This window comes from Netta rufina, assembly GCF_964035555.1.
Source record: "Netta rufina genome assembly, chromosome: 14".
NCBI lineage: Eukaryota > Metazoa > Chordata > Aves > Anseriformes > Anatidae > Netta > Netta rufina.
In genome coordinates, this window is record NC_140137.1 from 17,861,615 (window position 1) to 17,888,137 (window position 26,523).

General features: G+C 42.6%; 1 protein-coding gene across 1 annotated transcript; it reads left to right on the forward strand.

The window, feature by feature from the left end:
* Positions 1-10,088: 10,088 nt before the first annotated feature.
* PPP2CA (protein phosphatase 2 catalytic subunit alpha) lies at positions 10,089-25,445 on the forward strand. The gene is made up of 7 exons (XM_084295384.1): positions 10,089-10,393; positions 21,424-21,633; positions 22,128-22,301; positions 22,493-22,582; positions 23,027-23,188; positions 23,931-24,049; positions 24,699-25,445. The coding sequence occupies exons 1-7, from the start codon at positions 10,292-10,294 to the stop codon at positions 24,769-24,771; spliced, it is 930 nt and encodes a 309-aa protein (XP_084151510.1). The 5' UTR covers positions 10,089-10,291; the 3' UTR covers positions 24,772-25,445.
* The last annotated feature ends 1,078 nt before the right edge of the window (positions 25,446-26,523 follow it).

Here is a 26,523-nt window from a genome sequence, read left to right on the forward strand (position 1 = left end):
TTTTTTTTTCTTTCTTATGTAGAGTAATTAAAAATCCTGTCTCAACTGAAATGGAAAACTTTCCGGACTTGAACTTTAGAAATTGATTGCCATCCAGAGAGTAGCATCTTGATTCCTGGAACTGGCAAAACATTCATTGATTTCTGTTAGCATCAATGTTTGATTTGGATTGTCTGCCTTAACTCTACCTTTGAAATCATGTCAAACTCAACTCTTTTTTTTTTTTTTTTTTTTTTTTAACCTGATTCTTAATACCAGACCAGCCAGCTTCTGCTTGTAAACATCTACTCTTTTTCAAACCTATGCAGTGAGACTGCATTGTGCACCTTTGGTGTTACATAAAATCCACAGGTGTATTTGTCAAAAAATGGCTCACTTTAGGGTGGCATGTGAAATATATTGGCATGAAGAAACACCCTTTTTAATTGGGTTGGTCATATGATTGATATTTGGCAGAGGCTCTTAGCATGACTCAGTGAAATCTTTTAGCAGTGAAGCTTCTCATATAGTAAATATTCCCAAGCACCAGACTCTATAGTTTTATTTCACTGAAGCAAAATCCTATTATATTAAATTATACTGTGGAAACATTCTCTATGTTAATTTAATGGATGCAGCTCTTTAATTCTTTGCCATCTGTTCCACCCCTTAATTACAAACACAAAAAAGTACAATTCACAATCTCATCACAAAAAGAAGACTCGATTTGATTTGGATCCACAGGTAGTTTGTTATACTCTGACTGCTAGCACCCGTTTGGACGTGGTTTCACTCGACAGCAAACTATGCTCTGCTGGTAGCATTCCTACTTCAAATATATGCCTTGGTAGTTTAAAGTGGACAAATGGTTAGTCACTCCTGCACCTAAAAATCTTATTGTGGTTCTCTTTTCATTTTAGATGTAGCTGGTTTTCAGGCTAATTGAATTTATCTTTGTGCCTGCAAGCCACTGAACACTGCACAATCTTCTGGGGCAAAAGAAGGCATAAAAATACAGGAAATAGAAAGACGTTACAGATACTCTGCCTTTTTTTTTTTTTTTAACATCATAGTCTTTCCTCTCTAAAAGGAATATGTATGTGTATATATATTTTTCTTTTGGATGATAATGTAGAAAGCATTTACATTTAAAACATATGAACAAAAGGCAAGCATTTGCATTCAGCGGTGCTGCCCAGAAGCTTGTTCGCTTGTATCATTTACACTCATAAGAAAATGCGTTTGTTCACCTAATACTTACGACTTGCCTGTTAACGATACTTCACACTTTGAAGAAAGTGCATTTCAGTTAAAAGCAAAACAAAACAAAACTGCTCAACTAGCAAAATCTGTAGTAGTATCTGTAACACTTCTCAGACAGGGAAGTGAGAGTTGAAAATCTTTTACGCAGATACAAGAGATATCTCCTGTCTCCTGAGCTGTGCACCAGCCCGTGGTGCCTCCTGCTATACTGGTTTCACAGTACAGAGTACGAGCAAGAGTTATTTTCTTGAACACAGAAGTGTATTAAATAGTCACATAAAACCAGAAGAACTTGTTTCGAAAGAAGTCAGCCCTATCTCAAGGCTACTGCAACGTACACACCTTTATTGTGGAATTCTTTCACTCGCTATATTATCTATACATGAGTAACTCTTGGTAGATTTTGGTACATTTGCCTACTGTCTCCAATGGAACGCTGCCAAAAAATTAGAACAGCAGTAGCTGCACCATTGAAGTTGTTTTGACTACTGGAAGCATGAATATGAATTATTTTCCCTTATAATATAGGCCATTATTTAAGGGAAGTGTAACTACAGTCAGGACAGAGAGAGCAGCTTATGAAAACGTACATTGAGCTACATCTAGAATCAACTGCAACACAGGGCTGGTAGATTAAACACTGGTATGCTGTTGAGACTAGTTTACATTGTAATTTTGGTGCCCTGGAAGGCGATGTTTCTGAAATAAACATTATTCTGAGGAAGTTCAGACAGATATTGGAAAGATTATTTTTGAGAGTAAAATGGAAATCAAAATTAAACTTCCTGTGCAATGTCCAAAGGATTGGGCCACTGATTCTGTGGAGGAAAGCCACCCTTTGAGAAGGTGGCACATTCCTCTCTCTCGTCCTGTGCAACTGAATTCAAACACGATTGTAACAGACCCTGCATATACATTCATTATGGAATTCAAAAAATTTAATTGCTCAAGGTAATGACAGTTTTCTGAAACCAGTTCTCCTCTCTGATAACACACCTGATATTGTTATTTAATTACGGAGCAATTATTCTTTCAATGGAAATAACAGCCATAATTTCATTGATCTTTTCAGTTCATAATCCAAGGAGGAAAACCACAGCAGTGAAGCGCACAAATTAATATTATGCTTGTTCTAGATCCGTACTCCAGAGGGTGTATCTCTGTGTACCACAGTAGCGAGTACAGTTAGTACTAGCTTCTGCCTTTGAACGTAAGAATGACGGCTTTTGGATGCACTTTCTGCCTATGAGGAAAATTCAGTCAGTTATTCAGCCAACACAGCTCAAGCACAGCATGAACTTGGGCAGCCCAGGCCAGCTTTTAGGAAGGCTTTCAGCATTTGTTGGCTTGGGCTTCCAACAGCTGCACGTGTGCAGCATCTGCACAACAGACATGCCATAAAATGTACTGGACATGTGTACTCTGAGGCTAACAAGAGGAGGGGGTTATTTTGTTAGTGAATGTACTCACCAGTTACCACTAATGCTGCATATATATCAAATAGAAAACTGGATGTTCTGTCACTAAGACTCCAGTTCCAGCTGAAAAGCCAGGAGTTTTGGCATTACCACCTACCAGTGAGATTAACAGGGCAATTCACAGTCAATTTGTGTTCTTTCGTCAATTGAGAGCTTTTTATCAGTAAAATTTGTAATGATGTACTATTTACTGTCATTACACACAGCTTCAGGGAGAAAAACTTCTCAGATCAGAATGGTGATCCCAGACCTTACGAGGTGCTGTGGATCACTTGGCTAAATTTAATAAACTGAGGCTGAAAAAGGGCAAGAAAGGAAGCTACACACAGGTAAAAGCATAGCAGAGATGAACTATACTAGCTTTGATGGAATACAAAACATCAACCAAGGATGGAGTTTACAGTAAGCAAAGAAACAGGATGAAATAAATAAAATGTGTTACTCAAATAGAAGAGATGAGGGTTTGTTGTTACTGCGATCACCAGGGGAGTTGGAGAGTTTGTTGGAGCTGAAGAGAGATATGTTTTGCTCTCAGGATCAACCAGTGCCCCTTTCCATTTTTTATCCTTTCCAAGTCACAGGAATTTCATGGAAATTATGAGGAAAGGGGTAGAGGAAGGTGGCCCAGCTCAGGGCTAGAAGGGTAACTAGTCTTAGCTAGGAAACCTGGAGACACAACAGGCTGAGAACACAGCGTTACTAATGAGGAAGCTCAGGTTTATCAAGTGTAGCTCCAGCCACCTGGGGATATTCTCTTTCCAAGTCATTCACCATTGTTATTTCATTTTGCATGTTTATATATTTACCGTTGTTAAACTCACAAATATTTTGACTGGCAGGGAGTTGGCATGACTAGTAGTTTCTGCTTAGGCAATGCAGGATTACCAAGGATGCTTGTGCTCAGGACTGAGGCGTGCTGACAACACATGATCCTACAATGCCAAATCTGAGTCAGTCCGTGCATCTCGGCTTTCAGGAATATTAAACTGGCCTTCGAAATTGCCTCAAAAAAGAAGAGATACAGTTCTACGTAGGCTTTGCATAATGCAGCTCCAGCAGTGCAAATAATTTCAGGTTACCACAGCATGCTCTTCCACTCCACCCTTAAAATAAGGCTTTTGGTGAGAACATTGTTATGTAAGGCTGCAACGAGACTTGGAACAATAGTAATTATCCAACTTGCCACTTATTTTTAACACCTAAGATGGAAGGCACTGGAATTCTGAACGATAATATTCAAAGAACGAAGCACAGCAGTGAATCTATTGTATCACTATGAAATCTGATTCAGTATTAGGTTAAAAATAAGGTCAGGTTATTATTTGTAACTAGCTATTACTAATAATACACTTGTTAACCCCAGTGAAACAAAGTCATGATCTAAGAATAAATGTTCCTATGCAGTGAATATATCACAGTTCTCCTTTGTCCTTTAGCACTTACACAAATAGATTTCAAAAGAAATTTTCCCTCCTCAGTCTCTCTATTCAGAGGAAGCATTTAAAGCAGCAGCCAGGACATGGCACTGCTAGGAGCTGAGCTTGGGAAGTGATGCTGAGCTGGGTAGCAAGGCAGCAGTTTAACCAAGGCATCTTTAGCAGGTTACATGCACCTGTATTGTCACTTGAGACATCCGTAGCATCTCCAAACAACATGGGTATTACATTAACATGCTTCTAAAAGTCATGGGTACAATTCTTCCCAACTGGGCTCATGCTTCCTTCGCTACAAGATACTGGCAGGGCTATGAAGAAAACACACATTTACCTGGCAGGAAAGTGAAAGAGGAATACATCACATCTTCTTGCTCCAGTCCTTTTTCTGCAGTCTTGTTATGGCTTAAGTCTCCAGTTGCTTGGCCATGATGAAGGTCAACAGGACAGGAACTGTGATGTAGTATTAACTGAAGAGTAGAAATCTGAAGGAAAAGAAAAGAAAAAAAAAATGCAATGGCTATAATAGAGAATCTCATTCATTCAGATAAATGGGCTACAGAATGCCTACATCACTCAGGTGTTGCCTCTCTTAAGAGTAAGAGGAGCTCCAGGACATGACAGACAAGAAACTAGTCCCAGGAAAGAGGTTAGAGTCCTTTCTGCTGGCTGAACTGCACTGTGTATTTCTGAATTGCAACAGCACCTTGCACAGGCACAGTTAAAGAGCAGAAATGTTATGACAAGAGTGGGTAAAGAGTCTCGGAGAGTTTAGGCTTACTATCCTTAGGTCTGCAGGTAGGGGACTCAGTCCTCCTGGACTCACAGGCATTTCATAGGATTGTAGCCTCATTCCAAAGAAAACAATCCTCATTACAGACCCGAAGCCTCCTCAGCTACCTCCTGAGAAGGCCAGCTGCCTTCTTTTGCATTAGTTACTATGTTTTGCTGTAAGTCTCTGCACCAAGGTAAGAAGATAAAATACGTCCTGCAGAGGTTTTACCCATAAATCAGACATTGAATTGCGTTTGAGACTTCACAAAAGCAAGCAGTGCAGTCCCTCACTATGATGTTGCAATTTTGGTTTAAAAAAAAAAAAAAAAAAAAAAAGCACTTCTTAAAAGATCTTCATTTTTCAGATTCCTAAAGCTTGTTTCATGTTATCTCCAAGACAACTGGTTGTATGTATTAATAATTTGTTGTGGGCCCGACTGCCTAAACATTCCTCATGGAAATAAAACGTTGAACACAAGGAGAGTGTTTCCAAAGAAAGTACTTGTAATGTGAGCTACGCTGATCCGAGCACGACACCAGCACCAGCAAGCCCCAAGCTAAGCAGGACGTTTCACAGATGTTTCCATTCTTGGTTTAAAAGGAAGGAATTTAAGCACATCCCAAAGTATTTATTTAACTGCAGTCTCTACTCTCTTGACTCAAAATGCTCCTGTCACGTTTGGCAAGTCATTTAACCTCAGTGTTTGTTTCCTCAATGGGGCTGAAATCGTGTATCTGGCTACCTGGCAACACCAGCGATACCATTTGTCCTGCCTGAGGTAGTATTTGTAAAGAGCTCTCAAGATTTTAAAATGCTACCTTGACACATCACATTTACAGAACGGAGGAAGAGCACGGGCACGTGCAGCACAGACAGGAGGTGCTGTGCCTGTTGGACGGGACAGAGCAGGACATAGAACACCAGCAGTGCGCAATAAGAATTTTGTTCTGCTTAAAACATGCAGGATTTGAAAGGTTTTTTGTGGTTTGAAAGGCAAGCAAGTCAGGCAGGTACTGCTGATCCCTCACATGGGTGAGATAAGAAAAATTAAGGAGAAAATCTTTAAGGTCCCTTCCAACCCAAACCATTCTGTGATTCTGTGATAAGAAAAATATGCTAGGAAAACCACTAGATTGTTATTATTTTTTAATTATTCTAAATTAACCAACTTTTTTTTTTTTGACTTGCTGTTAATGTCTAAATTTAGACAGGTGGCCAATCCTCTGGAATTTCTTCAGTTTTTCAAAATACCAAGAATCCAGAATTTATGAATGAGCACCCCTGCCCTAGTTTTTTTTTTGGACTATGATATTTGCAGTCACTTTGTAACAGTTTCTTTCAGTAAGACCATAAACTTCCTACTTTCTGTACAACACCAGAGTAAACTTTGAACTAGCAAATTTCAGTATGCTTTGTGGTGTCTGAGGTGATTAATAATGAGATTCCTCCCTTTACAGAAAGCGTTTAAAGGAACTTTTTGAGTGAGTAGGCCTCTGGTAATAGAAGGCCTGTGGTATTAGTACTATTAGTGATGTCACTGATTTTGTCACACGCTATCTGGACTCTGGAATGAGTCAAATATACAGAAATAATATTTGCTCACGCTGACGTAACACAAATAGCTGACATAAATAGCTTTTTGTCTAGTTCCCACCTTTTTGTCTAGTTCCCACCTTATGCAATCATTCTGCTAACAACCACAAGATTTCTCTAACCTGAAGGGACAGCTGAAACACAAGACGTCCTGTGTTTTGTCTCAGGAAGTGGCCAGTATCTGAACACACAATGTATGTTTCTGGCTTCCCTTGAGCAGGAAAGTCCCTTTGTCCACAAAGGCAGCTGACTTCTACAGCAAAGTATCAACCGCTACACCCTTTGCTTACAAAAAAAGCATTAATCCAAGAAGTGAGCCCCAACGTTACGAGTTGCCACCTTTCGATGGCATAGCATGGGCTTTTAATTCCACATTTAGCACTGGAACACCATAGCAACAGGCACTTCGTACGTACGTTGGCAGATAACACAGAACTAGTTAAATATTCACGGGGAGATAAATATGAAGAAAACCAACGTGCGTGTTGCTTACCCTACAACGGTTGATCGACACTACAGTCACTTGTATGATGCCATGTGGTATAAATCGGCGTGGCTTGGGCACCAGGCTCTCTTCTACTCCCAGGGAAAGGTTGGTGTTACTGCAGGAACGATTGCAAGTGCTAATGTACCTGTCAACAAATCTGAGCTTGATTTCGGACTGCTACACAATGACTTGGCACTATGGATGGTTTTGCAAAAAAAAAAAGTTGAATAACCTACAAGAGAATCGCAGCCAGCTCGAATAGTTAACCTTTTTAAGAAATGCCACAAATATGAAGCACTTGTCACTGACTCAAACGCCAGGCCTGCCTACAGCAGCACGGTCGATCCTTGAGTCATCGTGGCAACCCCACCCAGCAGCTCTCCTTAGCTACAAACCACACACGCGCACACGCCTGGCATGTATTCACTCACTAAGTATTATTGCTGCCATCTCACAGTTCGGTTTAATCTGTCTGTGTATCTGAAGCACAGACAAACCCCCAGCTTGTGCAACGCAGCAGGTATTCTTTCATTATTTCACTTTCCTTTGAAGGCTCAGATAACCATCGGAGAGAGAAGCAACCACGATTCGCTGAACTATTGATTGTGACTCTCAAGTAGGGGGAAGGAAAGAGATCTGACTTCTGATCAAAATACAGTTTCTAGGCTACTTGAAACAGCATGAGGATAAAATATAGAACTAGTTGGGGACAGAGATGGAAACCAAGTTTTTCTCCTTCTATGCAAATGTCCAGATAATTAATGCAGAATGTTCCTGTGCTGCCTGAATTCTCTTCCAGTCAATAGCACAGCTCCAGCTGCAAGCACAGAGTGCTGAAACCCCCAGCCCTCCTAAAGCCCAGTTTGTGTTGTTAGGAGCTATGTCCGAGTCTTGAAAACATAAAAAGGTTCCTTTTTTCAGTGAGCACTCTAACACGAGGCTCCTGTGAACCTAGGGTAGGTTTGGGAACCATCACATGCGCTTTAATGACAGCAGTGAGCACTATTGCTATCTGTAAGGAACCTCGTCTCATCCACATTACCTGTGCCTTCTTGCCTTCTCCACACCTATCAGGTAAAACGTCACAGGACGTTGGTCATAGTTCCATAAGGAAATAAACCAAGTTCATAGTTTCCTGCTGATGAGGAGGTTTCATTTCTTCTCTCTCCCTCTGTCCTACTCCAGAGGGCACAGCCTGCTGTGGGCAATGCAGCCCTGACCCCTTTCTGAGCACCAGGACTGTACCCAGTGCACCCACAGCCAGACCATCCCCAGAGTTCCCTTCTACGATTCCGACCCCACGCATCTCTCTGTGCCTACTCAAACACTCCTACACCTACACACTGAAGCAGCCAAGCATACAATGCAGAAAAAATACACTTTGAACTAGGCTAGATCTTCTGACCACTCATTTTTGCTGGCAACAGGAGCGGAATAGCGTAGGGGTGGGACTGTGACCAGGGACATGTCCCTGTCACCCTCAAGGGACCACCCAATAGCAGACAGCACCTTCTTCTGCATCACAGCTAGCCTCTAACAAGGTGCTGAAACATCTGTTTCTCCTGAGACTGAGGCATAGAGTACCAAAATTGTAGGTTCAGATACTTCTGAACGTTGTGGGAAATAAATAGAAAAATAGCAGTAATTAGCACATTTTTGCAGTCAGGAACGTAAGTAAGGTTGAGACCGGGAGGAATTCGGAGAACCCATTTGAGTTTCACCACAAATTCCACTATCTCTACAGAAACCATAAAGCTAAATGTGGTCTTAAAACATCTTACTATGCCAGACAGTTAGAAGAAAATAAACTTTAACTTGGCAAGTTACATAAAAGATGATGTTATTGCTTTATGTTCTTCACTTTTATTTGTTCAAGGTTATTTTGGGGGTATTATGGAAAACGTATCACAAAGTAATTTTGCAAATTTTCAGTTCAAGTTTCAATTACACTTTTCCTTCCACTACTTTAAATACAAAACTAACAACATCTGAAGATGCAAACCCATGTAAGCAATACGATGTTCTGGGAAAAAATGAAACACCTGAGGCAGGGCGTGCAAACCAGTGTGTCTATCAGGACACTATGACACCAAGGCACCGAGACCGATCTACGAAAGCAAGCATTCCTTCCCCTTTGCTCATTATTTGTTAACTCATTTAATAGTAGGCAAAGAATTTAACAATTTAGAGTCCCTACTAGGCAAACCCTGACAGAGTGGACGGACATTTATTAACTGGGAAAAGCCCTCACCGATTTGGTACTTTCAACAGGGTATATTTTGCCCAAAGTTTGACCTACTCTATTGATCCTTTTCCAGCTGATCAATCCATGCATTTTTGAATGGTATTTTAGGGAAATATTTCATTAAGTAGTACCCCTACTAGTTAGGATGCAAATCAATAAAAAACGTAGCCCATTTCACTTAATAGATTTATGTTTCTTTCACTCCTCTTTCCTTACCTATTACTTGTCTCTTACCAATATTTCTCACTTAAGTAAGTGTCCAAATACACTGAGGTACCTGAGGCCCACCACTAACACCTTGTATTTTACTGAAATCCCCCACTGCACCTCGCTCGTTTCCTCTCCCAAACGCTCACCACAAACACACGACCTTCCCAAGACCCCTTTATTTATATTTTTTAAGACAAGACACGCACCGTAGCAAGCACCAGCCCCGCCTCAACACTTCAGTTTCGCGATTAAACTGAGGATAAACACCCCGGGAGCAGCCACCACCAGCAAAACCACCGCGTTCCAGGGGAACACAGCGATGGGTGTCCGGGCTGTTTAGCTGGGGGAAGCCTCCACAAGCCCCCCGCCATTCCCGTATCCCCTCAGGGCCGCCCCCCCCACATCCCCTCAGGCGCTGGGCGGGAAACCGCCCCTCACCACCCCCCTCAACATGCGCATGCGCAGACCCCCCTCCCCCTCCCTCTTACCACCGCGCATGCGCACGCTCCCCTCAGCGCGGCTCAGCCCCCCCCGCCTCTGGCGGGCAGCGCGCAGGCTCGGCGCTGCGCATGCGCCGTCTCCTCCCTCGCCGCCCGCCCCGGAGTAGTGGAAGCCGAGGCGGTGACGTCAGGCGCGGCGGCCATTACACGCCGCGCTGTGAGGCGAGCGGCAGCGCTGCCGTGCGCAGGGCCCCGCTCCCAGCTCCGCGTCCCCGCCGCCTCTTGGGACCTGCTCGGTGAGGGGCTGGGGGGGCCGCTCCGGGGGCTGGTGGAGCAGTAACAGCAGCAACAGCGGTGGTGGTAGGAGAATAAGAGGCTGAACGGGAGGATGGAGGAGAAGGTGTTCACCAAGGAGCTCGACCAGTGGGTGGAGCAGCTCAACGAGTGCAAGCAGCTGTCCGAGGGGCAGGTGAAGAGCCTCTGCGAGAAGGTGAGGGCGGCGCGAGGCGCTGTGAGGCGGTGGGGGGGCGACGAGGATCCAAGGGAGGCGCTGCCGTGCTGAGGGCACCGCGCGGTGAGGCGCCCGGAGCGGGCGCGGGGCTCCCCGGGGGGCTCCCGGTGGCTCCTGAGGGGTCCCCGAGGGGTCTTGGGGGGTCCCTGTGGGGACGGAGCCGCAGCCGGGAGCGAGCCCCGGTGCCCGGCGGCAGCTCCGCGGCGCTCGGGGCCTGGCCCCGCCTCCCGCCTTTGCAGCGCCTCCTAAAATGGCGCCGCGGCCGCCGAGACCCCCGGGCGCCGCCGCCGCCATCCCGGGCACGGGCCCCGGGGCTCGGAGGGAAGGAGGGTGCCGGGCCCCGGCCCACTCGGTTGGGATGGGAAGGGAAGGGGCTGACCGGGTACGGAGCCCGTGGGGGCAAACGGCGAGCCCCGAGGGGCGACCGCCGCGGCTCTGGTTTTGGGGAGAGAAACGAGGAAATGAGCACCGGGGGGGGTGTAGCTGAGGGTACCCCCTGGGCTTGGTGTCTGGGAGTGAAATCCGTGGTTTTGTGAAGCAGGGATTAGCGTACGGGGCTGTTACCTTCTGTGGTGAAGGGTGGTGGGATGTGATGGCAGAGCGCCGCTTGTGCTCAGGGAGGTCCTAAAATGAGCCCAGGGTAGGTCATCTGCTGGGAATTAAGGGCAATATTAGCTGCAGCACGACCTAAACACGTTTTCCAATTATATTATAATCCTAAACGTGATTAAAATTTAGTAGCTGAGGGTTTTTTTTTCAGTTATCAGAGATTTTGTATTTTTACCCTCTAAAATATTAATCTAGAAGCGTAACTAGAAATGAAGGAATGTGGGAAGTTACTGACGTACTTGACTCTAAAGAAGTCCATGTACCTACCACAGGAAGAAATGAGGATATTTTAAGTTTGGCATGGTGCCTTCAAATACTACAGCGTGTTGTTTTAGGAGCAAATTGTTTCCAGAGGACGATGAACTTACTAAATAAATTGGAGTGCCTTTGGCCAAATGGGTTCTGCTTGAGTCCAGATTTTAGTTGACTAGTATTCCACCAGCAGCTTAAAATTGCAACCATTAGATATGGCCTGCGTGTTTTCAAATCGTGTTGCCAGCAAGAAGCAGTATAGCTGCCTGCTCATTTTTCACGTGTGTCTCATGACAATGGCCCAGCTTCTTCCTTGAATGAATTTGTCAGAGGTAAGTAGTCCATTTGCCATCACATACAAAATGATGCTGGAATGGGATTCTGAATACTGTGCAAATGGGTATTTTTTGTAAGGTTGTATGATAAGCTGAAGAAACACAAAAAATATACAAAAAAACTCTGGATTTACTTGGTGCTTTGGATAGGTGAGAAGTAGGTATGCCATTAGGAATTCTGTTCAAAAGATCCCATAGTCCTACTCATGGTTGTGTGAGGTTGGGAGGTGGAGTTTTCATTTTTTCCTTATGAAGAATGGAAATAGGCTTTATGTCTGGGTAAATGCGTGCTGCTTATCACCAAAATAGACTCTTGACACTAGGGAGGGAAAATAGCCCAACATGAAGTATTTCTGATAGGTCCAAGAGAAGGGATCACAAGGCATGCTGGCTCTGTAGGAGCAGAAGACTCTGTTTAGGCTGAAGGAAGGAGTGATAAAGGTGACTAGATCTGCAGGAATGATGCCTTTTGATAACGATCTGTGGGAACTAGGTTACAGAAAGCTGTGTGTCTGCCCACCCTATTCTGTGATGAGAGATCACAAAACCACGGGAGAAATCTACATGAAATATATCATTTAGCAGCAGTGCCTCAAGTTGGCAGCTGAGCCAGCTCCAGAACAAAGGTAGTATTTCTTTGGGTAGCGTGATACCCTGCTGGAGATGAAATTCCCTCTCTGACCAGTTTGCGGTCAGCGCTTTGCAGTACAGCCGCGTGGCTGTTTGTGTTCAGGCAAGATGATTTGTTGCTGATAACTACAGGTGGATTTACTGGGACTTCCTGCTGGTACCAGGTAAGGTTCTACACGATTGCTGACGCAAGGAATTGGAGGTAGTCCCCAGCAGCCCAAGCTCTCCGTTGTCTTCTCTGTGCCCTACAGTGGGTGTCGGTGCTCTCAGAAGCAGGACATTTGTTGAGTTCTGTGCCCTTCTGCTGAGGGACAGCAGTTACAGTGTTTCCAGGCTTCCAGCACCAACTCCGAGCAGCTGTTGAGTTGTGCTTCGTGTTATGATTGTTGTAAATAGTTATGTGTATGAAATCACACCCAAAGGTTATATTTTTCCATGAGGAGCTTAACGCGTTAAGGACAGCGTCAAATCCAGTCACTGTTCCACACGGCAGGTGAAGACCCTGTCAGGTACAGGTACAGGCTGTCATCCTGCTGGGACGAGTTAGGGAAGGAAAAAAAATCCTTGCAAGGTTTTTTTCCCACCCCCCATAATACCATTTGATTAGATGATCTTCCTGACTGGTATTTCTGGATCTGCTGGGGCTTCGTGTGTGCAGGCTGGTGCCTATCTAACAGGGCTAAGCCTAAGGGCTCGGTTGTGTTTCAGTATTGATACCGAAAGAACCAAACAGCTATTTGCAAACACAATCTAACGCAGCATAATAACTATGTGTGGCCATTCAAGCATCCCAGTTACCTTCTTGGTGCATCCTGTCTTGTACCTGGTTACCTCGGTGATGGTGGTGGTGCTAACTGGGTGGAGATGTCTTCTAGGAATACCTTGTACCCTTCCATAATAGCTGCCATAATAGAGGAGTTGAAAAAATGTGGCCCTCTGAGTGGCAGCTAAGTTACGTAGCCTTAATAAACGCCATATATTTTGTTACATCAGTGACAGGCTGTGTGTGTGTTACGTATTTGGTAAGGGAGGTTTGCAGAATTGTTACCAGCATTTATTTATCCTGCAGTCGGTGTGACAGGTATCAGCCACGCTTGCCCTGTTCACATTGAATTGTTTCTTGAGTGCTGTCTGTGTACAGAGGAGAAAGGAAGCCCTTTATTGCCAGGTGAGGCTTTTTCCTGCAGGCCATTTAGAATGAAAGAATGCTGTCCTGGGGTGCTGTATGGAAAACCGTGCGGGAGGGAAGAGGGAAATGGTCCCAGTGGGGGTGTGGAACAGTGCTCAGGAAGGTGGGGTGGCAGGCTGAAATTGCACAAAGGAGGGAGTTGAATTTGTGGTTGGAGTCTCCAGTGGTTATTGCAGAATGAACCTACTGCAGGTGGAGGGAGAGGTATCAGGGTCTCTCTGCTGGAAATACTAGTCTGAGAGGGTTGGAACCGTGAACCATCCGGTTCTTAGAAAAAGACGAGCTGATCATATGCTGTGGAGAATCTTTAGGGTTCTCTTCCTCTGCACTTCAGCTATTAGTAAAATATGCCTGTGTAGACAGTGTTGCTATCTAAAAAATTTAACCTGAATGAAGGGCTGATGCTGGTGAACCCTGTTTGAGAAACCTTGGTTCAAGCCTTGTCTCCTGCAGCTTTTGATCTGTAACAATAGTCTTGGTTGTGTTTGCTATTTGATTTGTCACCATTGCTGATTTCATGGTACAAATGTTTCTGGGCCATTTTGGTCTCTGGTACCTGCCTTGTCAATGGTGTATTCTTCTAATTTTTTTCCTGTTGCAGAATTTCCACCTTTGTTTAGCAGCAGATCTTCCAAGTTAGATTTGCTGAGCCTTGCTGCAGGTAAGAACCAAATGTGAGTGCTCCCTGCAGCTGTATGATCTGCTTGGGCTCCTTTCTTTAAGTGCCCTGGTTCCAGGAGGTCAGTGTGTTACCGATGGAGCTTTCAGATGAAAAGAAGAACCTGCAATCAAAGTTCAGCTCTTTTTTTGAATAGGGCTCGCAAATCTTCAAGCATACTTCTGTGCTTCAAGGTGTTACTGCTCTGAGGGCCTTCCAGTTGTTTCTAGGGTCTGTGGGAGACCAGGACATGGTTTAGGGCTCCTTTCCTACCGGCTCATTGAACATACCTGGGGCTAGAGCTGTTAGTGATGTTCCACCTTTGAACAGCTGCAATTGAAAAGCTCTTTGTGACATTTTAACAACTGTGTTTTAGATTATTGTGGAATGCTTCCACAAAAAGAAGTCTTTTCACTCCCAGTGTTCGTTCCTGTGATGGTTTGTAATATAAAATGGAAAATGTCCCTTCACACAAAAGGCATTTGAGGTGTCAACCTTGCCAGCCGTCTCACCTAGTTCTGGTTGTAACACTCAGGGTGTGTGTGAGAATTCAGTCTTGTGTATGCCAACTTCTATAGCTTCGACAGCTTTCTTTTTTCAGTTCTGTGAAATTCTGTAAAACTTGTTGTGCTGAAATTAGTAAATTTTTTTGATTTGTTTTAGCTCACAACATCCGCTGTAATCAAATAAGAGCAAAAGATATTTTCTTGTTCTAAAAGTCACTCGGGGCATAGCTTAAGAAAACAAACGAGCGTTTGTAAGTCAGAGCAAGTTCCTACTTGAGGCTGTAGCAGTGCAAAGCTAACAACGTGGCTGGGGCTGTAGATTGATGGCCCCTTCCAGACCTACCTGTGGTGAAGCTGTTGCCTCCTCGGATGTGATGACAGTGCTGCTCTGCGATCGCTCCCTCGCCGTCCCCGGTTAGTCATCCGGCTTGCCTCGAACAGCGTAATAACCCGACCTGTCTGGCTTTGTCTGGCGGGAGGGAGGGAGGGAGGCCTTGTGCAAACAGCTGTGCTGAGAGGCTCCAAGGAGCCATGATTAAATTTCCCTTCTCACCTAGGGACCCTTAAACACTACACCGACGTTCAATAACACGGTTGTTGCTCTAGACTTCTTTCTTTAGGCGATGTGTTAAGCTGGAAAAAAACCAACAGGTAGTTTAATCCTGGCTAAAGAGTAAATACTGGAGCTCAGCTGCTTGCTAGTCAGGTCCTCAATATTTCTGCAGAGCATAGGGAAAATACCTCCCAATACAGGTGCATCCTTACCCTTGCTCGTTGGTTTTGAAGTAGGAATCCTCGGTTATGCCTACCCCAGCCTTCCAGCCAGTGTTCTGGCTGTGCCACAGCTTGGCGTGGTGCTGTGAGCAAAAGAGTTAAAATAAATAAAAATAAAAACCTCTTGAGTTTACCATCTGCTGGTTTAGCTTCATGTATCAGGCATTGCTAGCTTGGGAATAGCTTCGGTCTATTTCCTTTTATAACAGCTTGAATGCTAGGAGATGAATTCAGCTTGCTTCATGGGCAGGATCGAAGCCCAGCTCTCTGTAAGTGGTCAGCTTTGTGCGTTAGTGCTGCTGCTCTGCTACTTGGAACTCCAGTGTAGACAGGAAGGCGTCTGGCTTTCTTGGTTTATTTGGCCTCCAGTACATTTTTAAAGATTTTTTCTACACTTTCAAATTCAAAGTGAAGGACACAAAGATCTGTTCAATGATGCAAAATGACAGCATTGAATTCTTCTGGAGGAGAACCTTTCTATCTAACATTTTCTATCTGGTCTTGTCTACTATTGATACCTACATAGCACTTCCCCTTCTCTTCTCCCAGATCTGTTTCCAAAGGAAAGAGCATTCTTTCTCCTTACCTATGTAAGACTACTAATGATTTTTCCAAATTGAGGTTGAAGGGAATATCAAGGCTGTAGACAGTGTCAGTCAGTGCTGTGCAGTACAAAGAAATAGAAATATTTAGCAGTTTATTGCCTGTGTGCTTCAGGAGAAGGCAGGTTGTCTTGTTCACTCTCACATGCAGTTCTGCCATTAGGGTTATTTTTTTCGTTGGCCAACATCTTGTGTGTAATCAGGCTCTCTTCTAACCAAAGAGAAATTGCTGAAACAGTAGGGTAGCCGTAAAGCTGTGGCATGGTGAAGGATGCTTCGCTGTGCTCTGTGAAACGTGAAGCTGAGCACGTCTCGTGTTTCTGGGGTTAGTTAACTGCCTGTTCGTGGTTCGCTGACAGACCATCGATACATCTATTGATATATGGGCCACTGTACTTTCATTTTGTACGCTTTGGGTTTAAATACATCTTCCGAGTTCAGTTGATAGCTCTGCTTGCTATCTTCATTTGCTGAGCAAATGAAGGGCTACAAACACGCAGTGACCACATCATGACACACGTTGCCACGAGCTGTGCCGTGACCCTGTGGCCAGGCACGCCACGTTGCCTTCACTGAGCTCCAAGCCCTCGGTATTGCTTGCAGTGGATGTTGGAGATGGTGGCATTTTTGCTACTCCCAAAACCAAAGAGAAAGTAGGTGGGGCTGTCATTATTTCTGTCATGGAAAAAGAGCATTTTGCTGCTGTTGCTACGTCTGTGTTGGATGGGAATCCTGGTTTTACTTGCTTGGGACTACCAAACAGTTAAATGTCAGTGGGAGCTTTGTGTTTTAATTTGATTCCTACTTACACATTCACATTGAACTCCTTAGCGGATTCTGCAGTTTGAAATAAAGCAGGTCCCATTTGTGTCATGCCATCTGACTGCTGTCTTACCATCCTCACAGGAGTGACATTAGAGACCTGATTTCTCTGCTTGTGTTGAAAAAGCCAGGCATTGAAAGCAAACACCTTTTGCTCTAACAGCGAGCCCCATTTGGGCTGAGCATCCTCTTTGCCTTGCAAGGGGGTGGGGTTGGGGAAGGAAACACGGATGTCTTTGCAGAAGACTTGCTGACTGTAGTGGGTGACTTTGCCTGATAGAGATTCCAGGTCCAAGCCATGATGCTGGCCAGCTCAAACCAGCCTTCATCCCAATTAGCTGGTCATTGGCCCTTTAGTCACTTCCTGTGCATCTTGACGGCAGGAAATTATGGGTGTGGTCGAAGCCTTCGATCTCATCAAAATATCTTTGTGGTAACTACCAATACAGCTTTGTCTTGGGTACAGCAGATGCCTCCCCACGTGGGCTTTGCTAGACAGCGCGGTGGTTTGCAGGGGTGAGCTCTGGGCTTCCAAGAGCGAGGTATTACAGACTGGAGCTGTGTCGTGTAATTAAAATAATGGCTATATTTCCTTTACGAAGTCAGTGATAATCTTTTGATAAATGCTTTATAGCACTGATTCAGCCTTACGCAGCAGTTTCAAGCATTGTTTTACAGTTCTGTGAAGCCACAGCGATGTTTCCTGCTTTTTTATGTGCCCCGCAGTTCCTCAGCGTAGATCGTTGGTTTGAGCTAGCAGAGCTTCTGCTAGAAGCTGATGATCTAAGGAAAGGGTAGGAGTAAAAATAAATATCTTGTGTGTGCTGGAAACACAGTGGAATTTGGGCAGAGGCAAATTTAGGAGAACCAATTCTGTGAGGTAAGGTGGTTGATGGATTCTGCTCATGAGGCAAACTTGTCCTCGGCATAGAGTGAGTTGAGAGTGGCTGGATGACAGCCCTTCAGGCACTTGGCTCTGAGCCTTAATCTGTGCTGTCTTGGTTAAAAATCTGGGCTGAGAACAAGGGAAATAGGAGATACCTCTGTATGCAGGTAACTCCTACCTTTCATTAGAATTCTGCAGATCTGGAGTAAAATGCAGAGGTTACTTGAATCTTGCACTCTTAAAGCAAGGAAGGTAATCTTTGTGTGTTCAGAACAGTTTTCTTTTCCATATGAGATGTGCTTTGTAAACAAAGTCAACAGAACAGTGCTTCACTGTTCATCCTTGCATTTAGAAGATGTGCAGCAGTCCAGGAATATTTTAATCCTCAAATAGGAGGCTTTGTTTTCATCCTGTAATGCTTCCGTTCATTAGTGCAAATTTATTGTTTTCTTGTGCCTTCAGACCACTATTGGTTACAGTCTTGTTGTCTTCCGGGTGGTTTTGAATTGTACTGGTTGCCTTTTTTCCCCAGAAAAAAGTCTGAGTAAGCAGGTAGCTCACACGCCAAGTATAAATGAACTTCAGTCACTATGACTAAGGTGAAGTGCATTGGATGTGTGCTTATTGTTTGAACTTTGAGATGGTTCTAAGTATAGCACGGGGCTTTTGGTGTCAGCAACTGCTTGTGATGGATTTTCCTTCTGGGACTTTTTTTTGTGTGCAATTGTCAGTGTCTCGTGGCTGCATATATTTTCTGCATTAGGCTTTATTGGTGCTTAGCTGTAAAATTGGTATTTATCACCCTGAAATAATGGGCTCTTCTCAGCCTGTATTCATTTGAATGCACTTAGTTTTGAAATCTGAGAGTATGGAGTGCTGAAAAAATAGTTAATTGTGATTTTGAAGTCACGAGCCTTAGCAATTATAAGGTGGCATGCTTTCCACATAAACTAAAGCATCACCTGACTCATCTTTTTTTAGATTGCAGAATACCACAAATTAACCTTTGTGTGGTGTAGGGTCACTTACGAGGATTGAAGACAAAAAAAAAAAATAAAATAATAATAATCAGAGCTATCTTAGCATTAAAAGCTGTTAAGAAATGAAAAATACCTAAGAAACAAAAAGCACTGAAAGCACTGATAAGTGTTCAAGAAAAGGCGAGTTTCGGGGTTGCATAATTGTTTATCTAGTGATAGGAGATGAAACCTGGATGTTTCAAAATGCTGGTGTCAAAATACCGTGAAGGATTGCGCTGCTGTCCTTGGCAATAGGTCACCGGGTTTCTGAAGGGCAAGGAGTTAGGTGTGTCGGGCTGTTTGCTGCTTCGCCCTCTTCAGGAGGTTGGACAGAGGAGTACCCAGCCAGGTGCTGAAGCTGCTGAAATGCTCCCAAAATGCCGCCCTGCTTCCTCGCTGGAAGGGGAGCTGCTGGGCAGGGAGGAAGGGATCGATAAAGAGGATGAAAGCAGATGAGGTTTCAGGGCTGGTGCACGGTGCGATACAAAGCTGGAGTCACCGATCCTGAAGTAGCATTAGTAATGGCTTAGTTTTTTGCAAACCGAGTTGTGAAATCCGATTGTATTGGTGTCTTACCGACTTGTAATGATACTCGGACAGTTTGGGTTTTATCCTTTTGTAGGAACTGACCGCTTGCTGGTGCCTGTTTTCAGGGTGTTACTTTCAACTCTTCTATAGAAACAAGTCCACTGCTGAAGCAGTTCAGCATTTGCCACTGCTGGTGCCGTGGGACATAGGACAGTAAGGCAGTGTTTCATTAAGCCTGTTTCAGGAACACGAGAATATTTAAATTACAGCAGCATTCCTTCACTGCAGGATTTACGTGGAGGTGGTTCCAGGTCAACCAGCGAAACAGCAATCTTTTTCCATCAGAGCAGCTGTCTGACTGACCTGTGCTTCGCTGTGTGAGTGATTTAACACTGCAAAAGCGGAGGAAGCAACAGCTCCAGTGCTGAGAAGGATGCGCTTTGGATTTCAGTCAGCATAAAAATCGCATCCCTTTGATGAAAAATGAATGTCGCATTCTTTGTGCAGTGCTCCCGGTCTGTTAAGAAAAACAGCAGTAGAAAGCATTCTAATTATAGCTTTTTTTGACATGGAAGTGCTATTGGTATTTGTAACTTTCCCTGTCAAAAGGGGAATTACGATCGCTAATGCTCCTGAGCCTAATAGTGTATTAGGGAGGCTCAGGCTGTTAAAACACCTTCAAAACATCCGGTGAGTGTCACTGCATTAAAATGAACTTAAGTCAGACTATCTTAAAATAAATCTACACTTTTAGCATCTGCCACGAGCCAGCAGTGACCTATCTTTAGTACTAGGCGCAGCATGAGTGGAAACTGTCAGGAGAGATTGACTTTTGGTGTAAATATGTCTGCAGAGTGATTTAACTCGGTTACTCACGCTTTAATATCTCAAGCTCAGTGTTGTGCAGGGTGTTTAACCGTGATTGCATTTTGCATTTCTTCCCAGCGTTGAATGAAATCTTCCCCTGTCTCCGTCACGTGTTGCGGACGCTTTGTGTTACCCTGGTGGTTAGCCTGGGTAATGCCCGGGAGCACTGAGCCCATTTTTGGGGGTCAGTCACTGTCCAGCTGGTGGCTTCCTGACTGTGTGGAAAGTTGGACGCAGCAGCGTGTTCCTTACGGGTCTGGTTCATGTCAGCACCCAATATTTAACCTCCAGTTTAGGTTTTAACTTCGGATGCTTCTTTCCTACCCTCCAAAACCTCATGTTGTTCAAATGACAATATTTTTTCTACGTCTTAAAATACTTTTTTTGCTTAGCAAGCATTTCCCTGTTGTAAGAAACAAAACGGATCCTTTTTGAATAGCAACATTGCTGCTTGGAGGGCATAGAGGGCTTGGTAAATGGTGACAAGTAAACTTGTTACTATTTTTATTTCTAATACCATCTCGATTTAGACAATTATTGTGGCATGTGCTCTGAGGAAAAGCTCTAACAACTGGCAGCGTGATGGATGATACAGTTGAAGTGTTCTTGTGTTATTTCAAAACTACCTTTTCTGTGCTGTCTCTAGCTTGTGCTTCTTCAGGCTCTGTGCTGCTGCTTTGCCTTTGTCAGCAACTCCTGTGCACAAAATTTTGTGGAAAAAATGAAGAGTACAAAAAATGATTCTCTTTCTTTTATAAAGGGCACACTCATGCACACTTACAAGTTGTTCTGGGTGTAGGTCATCTCTGTTCAAAGCTAGGCATATGTGGGTGGCAGACAATCATCTCTCTGAAGTAAAAACCCTCCTGGAGCTTTGGCTGGCCGTGTTCACCTCCCTGGGGGAGTCTCAGATTCAGCTATATCTGAATTCAGGCTTTTGAAGGGCTGGAAATAAGACATTGGCATGATTGTAAACTTATCTTTTTCCAAATGTTACGTACATCAATTCCAGCAATGGTGATTATTGGTCTAAAGTCAGTTGTGCTTCATGGAACCACTTGTATAGAAAGGATGAGTTGTTTTTTTAAGCTGGAAACTAAAATACCTAATTGATGCTGGGAGAGGGGAGAAAACAATCATTTCATAAAGCCAAATCTTCTTTTAAGTAAAGATAAGCTCTTATTCCATACACTTCAGACTAGGAAAAGGTGAGTTTGTAAAGAGGCTGGGTTGCAGCATTGCAAGTAGAGCATACTTTGGATAAGGCTGTTCATGGACAACTAATCTCACAATTTCTCTTCTTTTTTTTTTTTTTTTTTGTTTGTTTTCTAGGCTAAAGAAATCTTGACAAAAGAATCTAATGTCCAAGAAGTGCGATGTCCAGTCACAGTCTGTGGAGATGTCCACGGACAATTTCACGACCTCATGGAACTCTTCAGAATTGGAGGCAAATCACCAGACACAAATTATTTGTTTATGGGGGACTATGTTGACAGAGGCTATTATTCAGTGGAAACAGTCACATTGCTCGTAGCTCTTAAGGTAATTTTTCTTCTCAGCTAAGTCTGTATGAAGCATGTATAATCACTCCTGACTACATTTAATATCTGTTATGATTATGCAGTGTTTTTAGGTGTGAAAGCTGAAATGTTACCTTTATTATTTTTCAAGGATATTTCTGAAAAACGTAATGTTAAGGTGCAAGCCTGTATAGCTTTTTCTAAAGTGAGTGCCACTTCGCTAATTGTCTAAGTAGCAATATTTAAGTATGTGATACCAGCTTAATGCACAAGTGTAGTGAAGTCCACTAGTAACAGTGGATAAAGCTTGCAATTAATCTCAGAGTATCTGTCAGTTGAAGATCTGGCTTAATTAGTCCTTTTTCCCCTCTAAGATTGTAATTGAGTCTTAAGGGTTTTTTTTTTTCTTATTGTCATATCATGGGGGTGGGGGAAAGCAAACTCTGTTGTGGCTTTTTTTTTTTTTTTTTTTTGGAAGATGTGCCTCTAAAATATTTCTGTCTATTACGTTTATAGGTCCGTTACCGTGAACGTATCACAATTCTCCGAGGGAACCATGAAAGCAGGCAAATCACACAAGTATATGGTTTCTATGATGAATGTTTAAGAAAATATGGAAATGCAAACGTTTGGAAGTACTTTACAGACCTTTTTGATTACCTTCCTCTAACTGCCTTGGTGGATGGCCAGGTATGTTTAAATTCGGTGAAGTTAAATGTTACTGGCTGTGAAGGGAGCTCTTAACACTGTATTCTATCAGTGTTCTATATTCTTTCAAGTAATCTCTTGCAGATTTTTCCTAATATTTTATACCAAGCAATAATAATTGTACTGAAATAAAATAAACAAATGAAATAAATCTTCATATCTAACTCTTCCAGATTTTCTGTCTACATGGTGGCCTGTCTCCATCGATAGATACACTGGATCACATCAGAGCACTTGATCGCTTGCAGGAAGTTCCCCATGAGGTACGGAAAATTAATTCCCTAAACTCATGGTGGGGTTCATGATTCACCATGTATTGCATGTTTGAATATATGCACAGACAGAAGATGAAGCTCAAAGTGGTGTAGCAATTTGAAAGCACCTTTTTGTTGTCTTGTACCTGCTTTCTGAAGGGGAATTGAGCAGCATGTTCTTACCTAGAGTAAGAAACAGTTTACGTAGCATATCAGCAGGTACCACTAAATTATCTCAGTGGTAGGAGCTATTTCTATGAAGACTCATCATTCAGGTTAACTTACTGATAGTATTTCAAGTCTAAACTGCACTAGCTTTTGCAGTTGATGGGTGGGGTTTGTTATATTGTTTTTTTTTTTTCCCAAGTTTTAAAGCAGTGCTGCAGAAAGTTGTGCAGATGTGTGTGTAGTTCTTTTGCTTGGTTTGTGAAATACCTTCCAAATCTCTTTCAGGGTCCAATGTGTGACTTGCTATGGTCAGATCCAGATGATCGTGGTGGCTGGGGAATTTCTCCTCGAGGTGCAGGTTATACATTTGGACAGGATATTTCAGAAACCTTTAACCATGCTAACGGCCTTACGTTGGTTTCGAGAGCTCATCAGTTGGTAATGGAGGTAAGCAAAACAGCCTGTGTGGTTAAACTGTTGGTTGTGGAGTTTGTGCGCTGCTACCACACAGTGCATTTGGGGTGTGCGTGTGCTGCTGTGACAAAAACTGCTGATCCAGCTGAGAGTCTTCCAGAAACTATTTTGATAATGTTGGTGTGCTACTAAATAAGTTTCTAAATTAGTGGAACAGCTTTCTTGGGTTTCTTTCTGAAAATTTACAGCAACATTGCAAAAATGGACTTTAATTGTAACACTTCTGTGTAGATAAAAACATTCTTGAACATAAATGCTGAGTCCCTCAACGAGAAAATGCATGCAAATGTGTGCTTTGAAAAAATGTTTGTCCTTTTTACTGTAAACATGTGATTTTGTTCTTAGTTTGTAGTTGTTCCTGGAAGTTAACTTGTGATCATCAAAACCAAAACTCAGGCTTAAGTTTAAAGATAGTAAGATTCAGAATAGATTGCGTAGTTCAAAATTGGTTAAATTATTTTAACACTAGCGCAGTGGAGAATTCTTGCTCTTTTAAATGCACTTAGCTAATGCTTACAAGTAAGAAATAGCACAAAAAGTCCAAAATTCTTTTTTTCTGCTGAGAAATAAAGATACAGACTTAATCATGTTTAAAAATGACACTACAAGTTCCACCTAGGGTTTTGAACACTAACTTTCAGTTTAGTAGTTAGATGGTTATATGGGGTGCAACAAATGAACATGGTTTTCATAATTAATTTATTTTCCTCTCCAGGGGTACAACTGGTGCCATGATCGGAATGTAGTAACAATTTTCAGTGCTCCAAATTATTGTTACCGTTGTGGCAATCAGGCTGCAATTATGGAACTTGATGATACTCTAAAATACTCCTTGTAAGTATGTTTAAAAATTAGATTGAAGTTGCCCCTGATTCTGGAACTGTTGTTGTTGACACCTGGTCTGTCAGATTAGAGTGAGACTCTGCTTTCACTGTATATAACTGAAGTTTAACAAAATACTACAGAGTGGTGCAGTTTGAAAGTAGGACCCTGTCACACCTGAGGTAATACACTGCTGTCAGTCTAGGGCAAGAGGCAAGAATCTTGGAATTATTTAGATGTTGGGATGTTGACTTGATGAAGTTCAGTTAACTATCTCAGCAGTAGCTTTACTAATAAATGAAGAATTGTGTAAAGCATTGTATAAATTACCCCCCTTTGACAATTACTGGAGACTTTTATTTTCTAAATATACACTAATGTTTGACTGGTTTGAATGTTAATGCCAAGATAAATTTCTCTCCAGTGCATTGTGATAGTAATCATAAGACAAGTTTAAAATATCGTTATTATAACTATGTATTAATAGGAGTGGAAGAAGTTGAACAGTTATTCTGGAAGTCTTAAATTGGTTGAAAAACTTAAAAAAACAAACAAACAAAAAAAACACCTTCTTTAAGACCACTGCTGCTATAATTCAGAAGAGATACTTGCCTGTAAAAGGAATGCTTCCAGTTTGATTAATACTCTGTGTACTTTTCAGTTTGCAGTTTGACCCAGCACCACGTAGAGGTGAACCGCATGTTACTCGTCGCACCCCAGACTACTTCCTGTAAAGAGATTTTAGACCTGTACAGTATTGCCATGAACCATATGTTGACCTAAAGAAAACGGGAAGAGCAACAGTAACTCCAAAGTGTCAGAAAATATTTAACATTCAAACTTGTTTTCACATGGACCAAAAGACGTGCCATATTCAAATACAAAGCCTCTTGTCGTCAACAACTGTGACCACTTTAGAATGAACCAGTTCATTGCATGCTGAAGCAACATTGTTGGTCAAGAAACCAGTTTCTGGCATAGCGCTATTTGTAGTTACTTTTGCTTTCTCTGAGAGACTGCAAATAATAAGATGTAGACATTAACACCTCGTGAATACATTTAACTTTCCATTTAGCTATAGCTTTATTCAGCATGACTGTAGATAAGGGTAGCAGCAAACAATCATTGAAGCTTAAAGAACATTTTTAAAATAAGTACCAAGGCCTCATATTTGTTCTGAAACTGTTTGTTTGTTTTATTTTCAGGGAATACTGTTTAATTTAATTGTATTGATTTTTTTTTTTTTGTCTGCACTCAGTTCCCTTTCCCACTCTTTGCCCTACCATATTGTCCCTTGTAATTGTCCGAGCATAGTGAATTCCTTCGAACAGAACTGTTTTTTTTCTGTAAAACAATGTTACTGCAGGACAGAGCTGCAGTGTTTTTCATAATAAACTTGTGAACTAAGTATGGAAAAATGTCAAATTCTAATTGCATCTCAGGTCAGCTCTGGTTTAACAAACTAACACGTAGCTGGATAGGTTTTATAAACCTGCGTACAAGTTTCCACCTGAAATACCCCACAAGGAGTTGAAGTGTGCTGGGAAGTTCTGGTATTCTGGGTTCTGTACCAGGGAGATGGCTGGCCCTACGTCACGTAGCTGAGAACAGAGCTTGCTTGTTACTGAAATGTTGCTCTCTTCCCTCTTGGTGCTCTACTGAAATATTCAAAGATGGAAGAAAATAGGATAACTGAATGGAGCATGCCTTTTTTCAAGTGTAAAACTGAGTTTGAGTTATTTCCAATGTAGGTGCTAATACTTAAATCTGAAAAGCTAAGAATAAAACCAGTTTTCTAAATATTAAAGGAATAACTTGAAATTCAGTACTATGTTTATTGCCCAAGCTTCCATTCTGAAAATGAACATTGATGTGTGTTAACCTCTGTTAAAGTCTTTTCCTTTCACCTAATTTGAATTCTGATTTTATTCAAAACATTCAAATTTTTTGCCACCTTAAGGCTTGTGCTTGAAGCTTTTTATAGGACATACCTTAAAAAGATGTGGCTGTTTTCATGGAGGACTCTTAATGTTCATAATGTTTAAGAGACACTGAGTTGTTTGGGTGCAGTGTAGACTCTGCAACAAAACAGAGGAATCTTTTTACACTGCTTGCTTGTAAGAGAAAATAGAGAAATATTGTGAGTGTGTAGGCCTAGTTTCAGGTGCTTTTGGGGGACTTTCTTGCTTTTCTGGGGTTTTCTGATAAAGGGCTGCTTAATTCTCAAACTTGCGAAGACAACAGTTCATTAATGATGCGTTACTTTGTGCCTTTTCTGAAAGGCTTGAGCAGTTACTTTTCCGTTAGTAAAAATTGTGGTTTGCCCTTCAGTTTGGGCTCCAAATTATTTCTGGAGAGCTCAGTCTTCTGAAGCTTGATGTCTTACAGGAAGACGTGCACTAAAAATAAGGCACATGTAAGGCGTCCTTTTTTTTTGTATGTCAGGAACTTTTGCTTTGATCACTATCAAAAAAAAATCCTTTGCT